Here is an 8054-nt window from a genome sequence, read left to right as displayed (position 1 = left end):
CACACACTCACACACACACACACTCACACACACTCACACACACTCACACACACTCACACACAGCATTGATGAGGACAGGAAGCTGAAAACACACGAGAACGTCAACACAACGATAACACTACAACATGTTTTTACTTCGAGAGCTGGTCAGCTTGTTCTATATGAAGCGATAAGATTATATCATAATATTTTTTTCAGTTTTTTGGCAGTATTTGGTTTGATATAATTGCCGGAATGCATTAAAAGAGTGATTTTTTTGTTGTTGCCCAAAACAGTCAATGTTGCCAATTATATCATTTAAATCATTTTATCACAGCTTTTGATCAATGAAGTTTTAATGATTTTGACGAGAATAAGTATTTAAAAAAATTTAGATATTTTGACAATTTGGGAACCAAATTAATAAATAATTATTTACTAAATTGATTAATTAATAAAATAATGATATAAAAAAAATATATAAACTAAATGTATAAATGATGTAAAACAAAATACATTAATAAATAAAATATATAAAATAAAACAATAAACAAATAAATAAAATTAATTAATACATAAATTTAGGAACCGACATAACCTCCTGAGACCCAGCTATGGAGTTTTTGCCTCTGTAGAGGACATTATATTTTAGTGATTTCTCTGAGACCTCACATGTCACAGTTTGAAGTCTGGAGTCCTGTACAGAGCACATTCAGGGCTTTCCACAGATACAGGGCTTTCCAGAGATACTAAATGATTGGATGTTTCACCATGACCACTCCCTCTCCTTGGTTTTTAAAAATGGCTGACATTAATTTAGTGATAAAATTGTACATCCTTATGGAAATACGATAATATTTTGTAATTATAATTTAAATCTGATGAATTCTCAAATTGTTTGTCATAAATCAACATCTCAGGAAAATGTTATGGGGTTTCAAATCAAAATATGACTTTCTGTTATGAAACAGGACATGATTTCATACATGTCCACTGTAGAGGACACCAGGACTAAAAGCATGTTTATTATACATTTTGGGAGACAAAAGAATTGAATAGGAAAACAAATTACATATCAATATTCTTATGAAATATTAGATATTATTATGAAAATCTGGCCAATTACTACTCCCATTATTACACTTCTTTTTTCAACATGCTGTCCCAACAGCACTTTAATATGCAAATTACACAGTGTATAGATAACATTGTGCTTAATGGGAAAACCAGTTTATGGAATTTTTACACACATATTGCATAAAGCAAAATGGTATATCAAATCATTTTGTTATATATTTTATAACAGTTGAGAACCATCCTTAAACAAAGTTAGTTATAAAAAAATCCTGAAACCTAAAAATTGATTGGTGATTTAAAAAAAATTGCCATTGTTTTTGTCTTTTCATGTCTACTCTTGTCATTTTATTTTTAGAAAAACTGAGTCCTGGTGTCCTCTACAGAGGACATAGCATAACTTATGAATAAAATATCATTTTTCAAAAATGTTATTTTACCATTTTTTCTTATGCTCTAAACAATGTAATGACATGAAAAAATACTAAATTCACAAAGCTTTTTATTTCTGGTTCTCAGGAGGATAATAAATAATACATGATTATTAACTAACTATATTTAACTAAAATACATAATTTAAATAAATAAATACAATTATTGAATGTATAAATTGGGAACCAAACTAAAAAATAATAATTAAGTAAGTATAAATATATAATAACAACATTAATGCATTAATAAACAACAATACATGATAAAGTAAAACAACAACAACAACAAAATTAAATAAATGAATAAATAAATAAATCAAATGAATTAATACATAAATTTAGGAACCGACGTAATAAATAATACATGATTATTAACTAATGATATTTAACTAAAATACATAATTAAAATAAAATAAATAAATACAATTATTTTAATGAATAAATTGGTAACCAAACAAATAAATAATTATTAAATAATTAAATATGTATGTATGTAAAACTTCAATTCATTAATAAACAATAATACATGATAAAGTAAAATAAATAAAGTAATGAATAAATAAATAAATACAGACAAAAAAAGGCCGCATCTTACCTGAGAGAGTTGGGTTGTGTTTGCTCTGACTTCAGAAAGACTCGGATGTCCTCCCGAGGAGTGCGGACGTACACCTTTAACCTGGAAACACAACACATCAAATCAGCGTTCTCCAGAGAAAAAACCCCAAACAAACACTGTACATCCACATAATGCTGTGTGTGTCCTCCCTCGACGCGAGTGTGTGACGATACGCTCGCGGTGACACACATGTTTGGAAGGAAAGACGCAGTGTGATATTTATTTATTTTGCCATGTCAGCATCTAAGGCTGGGATAATACAAGAGTGACATAAGCACAAAATAAAAACCAAACAAACACAAAAATACAGCAGTTAAAATTATACAAGATTTTTTGAATAAACACGTGAAAATCTTTTCTGGTAAAAGTCCCCGAGTGCGTGTACTTCATACAAAAGTCTTCTCCTTGCATTAAAACCAGGACAGTCGACTGAAATATAGTATGCTTCATGGAAAGCGGGGTCTTCGCCTTTAAGCAAAAAGGCACGACTCCATCTCGTCTGACCTATACGACATCTCACAAGCACCACTTGAGCAAATCTGGTTTTAAAGGGACAGTTCACCCAAAAATGAAAATTACACCATGATTTACTCACCCTCCAGCCATCTCAGGTGTGTATCGCCTGTTTAGACTTTTCTGGATTTAATACAGATTTAATATCAAAAACAGTGGTAATCAAATGAAGGCTTAAAAAAACGATATTTTGAAGTATAATCAAATAAAATGTAACAATTATTGCACTTTTTGGCAAACAAAGTGCTGCACAACAGATGTTGACTGTTAAAAAGAAAACGGAGGAAAAACTGTGATATTACTTAAAAATAAAAAAAATAATAATTTTATTATAATTATTATTGTTAAAGAACTAAAGTAAAAATATGTGTATATATATATAATTTTTATATATATATTTAAAAAAAAAAAAAAAAAAAAAAAAAAATATATATTTGTTTTACATACATACACATACACATGTAAATTAATTAAATTAATAAATACAATAAAAATAAACTATTAAGTGAATTAAAATAAATAAAGTTAAATTTTTGTATTATTATTATTATTATTATTATTATTTTATATTATATTATTTTTTATCGTACATTCTACTGTACGATATTCCTGCATTTTGCGTCAGAATTTATTTAAGTTAAATAAACTTAATTTGGGGGATTATAGTGAAGACCTCTGAATTTCTGTATCTGATGACAGTTTTATCAAATGCTGGTGAAGTGACTCGCTTGCTTTTATATTTACAGACAATAGTCCAATCACAGTTTGATTAAGTTCCTGGCCTACTTTTGATTTATTCACCCAAATGTAATGTTACAGTAAAGTCCATTTCTATGCCTGGACTCTAATGTGTGATTTCAGCGTTTTCATCCGAATCAGTCAGAATCCAAACCGAGCCGAAGGTTCCGATTTTCTCCAAAGCACACAAAAGCATCTAGATGGAAGCGTGGAACATGTTCTGACAGACGACTCCTGAAATATAAACAATCCAGTCGCTAGCAAACAGAGACGATGGAGAAAAGCTGTGAACGTGATGCTGAGCTGCTGAACATCTGAGACCGTTTAGGAGGAGAAGTTCAGCTAATTTGGTTTGTTGGATGTTTTCTAAACACAATTAGCTACAATTAAGACGGCTGTAAGATCAGCAGAGATACGTTCGTTTGCTGAAAGTTTGCTCGCCCTCAGGCCATCCCAGATGTAGATCAGTTTCTCTCTTCGGTGGAAAATAAATTAATAAATTCCCGGATTCACTTTAGTACTCCAAAAGCATTTCTTACTAACTGAAATCATGGAACTTGTACAATTAAACAACATTTTATTAAAGGCTTAACAAAAATGACATTTTTAGGGTCCTATGAAATCGGTTTTATTTTTTCCTAAAGTCTGATTTTTCTGTTTTCATTTTTTGGATTCAATTTTAGTAATCAAAAAGCATGTCTAACAAATTAAAATCATGACATATATGCAAAAAAAAAAAATGTATTAAAGGTTTAACAATAATTACTGTACATTTTATTTTCCCCAAATTCCATGTTTTCCATTTCCATTTTTCTGGATTCCATTTTAATGGTCTAATTCAATTCTATCAATCAAAAAGCACATATAATCAACTGAATTGATAAAACTTTAACAATTTAATAGTTTATACAAATTTGAACAATAATAGGGCCTTTTGAAATGTTTTATTTTTTCAGAAATTCTGTGCTGTCTGTTTTAAAAAGCTGCGTGTTTGTAAGAAACAAATCCAGCATTAAGATGTTTTTAACTAAAATACGAGTTCATAATCCATAATAACACTTCCTTCAGTGAAAAAGTGCATCTGCTGTTGTCTCTCACATCAGAATCCAGTCACAGATTAGTTTACAGCTGTTTAAACGCTGCTTGATCTGTGCAGATTTCTCTCCTGATTCAGACCAGAACACTTTTTCACTGGAGGAAGAGTTATTATGGATTATGGACTCAATGTATTTTAGTTAAAAACGTCTTAATGCTGCATTCGTTTCAGCTTTTGTCTTCTCCAGATGTTAACTGATGGACTGGAGTGCTGTGGATTATTGTGATGTTTTTATCAGCTGTTTGGACTCTCATTCTGACGGCACCCATTCACTGCAGAGCATCCTTTGCTGAGACACTGATGCAATGCTACATTTCTACAAATCTGATGAAGAAACAAACTCATCCTAATCTTGAATGGTCTGAGAGTGAGTAAACTTTCAGCAAATGCTCATTTCTGGGTGAACTATCCCTTTAAAGTTAATATTTCCAACACTTTAATCGACTCGTCTGTTCATGCTTAATGAGTTTCTGTTATTGAATAATATGACTCAGCACTGATCTCTGAGGTAAAACTCTTCAGCTGCTGAACGTCAGTGTCGGTTTTCACATTCATTTCTATCAAACGCTCCCTTCAAAAGATGCCTGGATTTAAGAGCAAAGACACCTATTCTAGTGTTGATTTTGTGGCCTATTATCACACTGAAAAGAGTTTATTTCTAACTCCAAACCGCAGCTTCGATTCTGTTGATCTGCAAGTCATCATAACGATGTGCTGATCCAAATGGCCCTAAAACGGCTCCACGAAGAAACAATAAACAGAAAATCCTCCACTTCATCAAGTTAATAGTCAAGTCATTACTGCATTTTGTGGAAAAGTTAAAAAATGAATCTGTCCCAGTTTTTCCCCTGTGAGCCTGACATCAATAAACTGACAAAAAGGGCCAGACACAATCTCACTGACTGACAATGCTGCACTTAGGCCACATTTCAGCCATAAAAAGTCATCGAGTTTTGCATTAAACATCCGAAATGAGAAGCAGATGATCAAGAAATGTGAAAACGTCTGAGCATGTTTTGATGGCGGGTTCAACGCCACGATAAGGCCACGAACAATTCATGGTTGTCAATTCACCTATTAGTGTTCAATCCTGTTCTATTCGCATACAGTTCAGTCATTTACAGATTGACAGCCGCATTCTAAAACGGAATTAACTCCTGAAAAATTCTATGTGGCATGTATGGAACCAACAACTAGTTGTTAATGACGTATTTAACCCTCTGGTGTTGTTCGGTCATTTTAGACCAGAAAAAATAAATGTTTAGAAATTGTAAAAATCGCTACTTCATTGGAATGGTACGAAACTCGCTGACTTTTATGGCAGTCGCTATGTGACCACAAAAAAAAAAAATTGTGGCTTTGATTCGAAAAAGCTAAATGGTTGTAAAAAAAAAAAAAAATTAATGTCTAAATATAAATCCAAATCCACAACTTACAAAAAAAAAAAAAGAAAAAAAAAAAGTATTTATGTCTAAAAACAACTAGAGAATTTATAAGTCTTTTCTACAGAGCTCTATAGGAATCTAGTGGCTAAAGCACAGAATTTCAGATGTTTTTCTTTTTTTACTCCCACCAGATGGCACTAATCTGCCTTCAAAAAATGGATTTTAAAGGCATTGTCTCTATTTTAACGTGAAATACTGCCATAATTGAAAAGTAATAGAAAAATATTAGAAAATACATTTTTGTATTATTTTCAATGGGAAAAATTGATCATAATTATTGCATAAATATTAAACAGTACCAAAAAAAAAAAAAAGAAAAAAAAAAAGTATTTATGTCTAAAAACAACTAGAGAATTTATAAGTCTTTTCTACAGAGCTCTATAGGAATCTAGTGGCTAAAGCACAGAATTTCAGATGTTTTTCTTTTTTTACTCCCACCAGATGGCACTAATCTGCCTTCAAAAAATGGATTTTAAAGGCATTGTCTCTATTTTAACGTGAAATACTGCCATAATTGAAAAGTAATAGAAAAATATTAGAAAATACATTTTTGTATTATTTTCAATGGGAAAAATTGATCATAATTATTGCATAAATATTAAACAGTACCATGAAATTCTCTCAAAATACAAAAGAAAAAATATTATCGAACAAAAATGTATTACATTGATTTCACTGAAAATAAAAAATGGTTTAATTTGTTGTGAAATCACAGTGAACGAGGTACGTTTTGACTCATTAGGGTTGCCAGATCTTACTTTAAAAAAACAGCAAATAAGAACATAGCCCATAATAAACTTAAATCCAAAATATCGCAACCTACACCTGCCTACCTTATTAGCTCCATAAAGCGGATCACTTTACAAACCCAAAAAACAAGCCCAAAGATGTTTAATAAGTTGGGACGCACCGATATGAAATTTCTCAGCTGATCCGATAGCCGATAATTCAGAATGATATCTGCCGATATCGATAGTTTAGCTTTAAGGAAAAAAAAAAATCACTGCCAACTAATGCTGTAAACTACACAGGGAGGTTAAAATGAACAACGAAACTATTATATTCAACGCTATTTATTTTCAGATATAATAATCACACAGAAATAAAAATGTCAATTGCACATAAGGTAGTTTTCATAAAAACTCGTCTTCATGACAGATTTATTCAAATATACATATACAGGCCAAATTAACATTACATAAGCTCCCTCTAGTGTTTTTTATAGGTAACTAACAAATACTGGATAATTTTCCTGAGGTGAATGCAATGTTACGTGACATTGTTCACAAGCGGTTTTATTTGATGTCTTTCTTTCGGTTGAAACACTGATTGAGCGATTACACGAGACTTGATACATGTCAGTAAGTTTTAATTTATCTTTCAAAACCTTCTGATGTTCATTCATGTTTATTCTGTGCTATAACTTGTATTAAAGTGGAAGGGACTCGCCCTTGAACTGAAGCTGCTACAGCGATCTGTCGCGCCACATTTAAGAGCATCAAAACGGCATTTATTGTTTGAATTTTGTGATAAAATGTACATGATTAGAAAGCTGAGACTTTGTTTCTTATCAGAAGTAACAGAGCACAAACGCTTTGCGATAATTGTATTGGAGGTGTGCTACAAATGATGTTTTGTTGAAGGGAAAACCTAGGATCTGGCAACCTTGGCTTGAAATACGGGTGACTCATAGAGTCAAATAAAACCCGTATCAACGGCGCTGCGTTAATGCGTTATTATTGCTTTACCTCAGACAGCTTTAAATTTGACACAAGAAACATTTTCTTCACGCAAGTTGCTGTTTTACAAGATTTTACGCCCCCTTTAGATTGACAGTATAGTATCAGCTCTGATCATCGGCTGTTATTAAACAATCCGCCAATGGTCGATAGTGTAAATAATTGCTTTTGTCTGCCGATAGTGATTATTGGTTGTATCCATATTAATAAGTGTCGCTTATAAAAAGTGGACATGGCAACCCTTCAAGAGCGCGCTCTGCGAAGCATCCTTCCAAACATTAACAAAACACAATGGCTCTGTCGACAATGGTTTAGTTAAAATTGCCGAACATAACGAGTCTTTGGTCTCTGTAATTATACTTTGGTCAAAAATATCGGATACCAAACGTGAGATGGCAAAACGACAAAAAAATAAATAAAATG

General features: G+C 31.7%; 1 protein-coding gene across 1 annotated transcript in view; it reads right to left on the bottom strand.

Annotated features, from left to right (window-relative positions):
* LOC107660296 (dentin sialophosphoprotein-like) overlaps positions 1-8054 on the bottom strand; it is a 35087-nt gene that overhangs the window by 13216 nt on the left and 13817 nt on the right. The window contains exon 7 of the mRNA XM_016449576.1: positions 2080-2160. Within this exon, the coding sequence (XP_016305062.1) occupies positions 2080-2160 (81 nt within the window). The remainder of the gene's footprint in view (positions 1-2079; positions 2161-8054) is intronic.

Source organism: Sinocyclocheilus anshuiensis, unplaced genomic scaffold (assembly GCF_001515605.1).
Source record: "Sinocyclocheilus anshuiensis isolate Anshui unplaced genomic scaffold, SAMN03320099.WGS_v1.1 scaffold1457, whole genome shotgun sequence".
Lineage (NCBI taxonomy): Eukaryota > Metazoa > Chordata > Actinopteri > Cypriniformes > Cyprinidae > Sinocyclocheilus > Sinocyclocheilus anshuiensis.
Note: the sequence above shows the minus strand (reverse complement) of the source record. Positions and strands in the feature narration are given on the sequence as shown.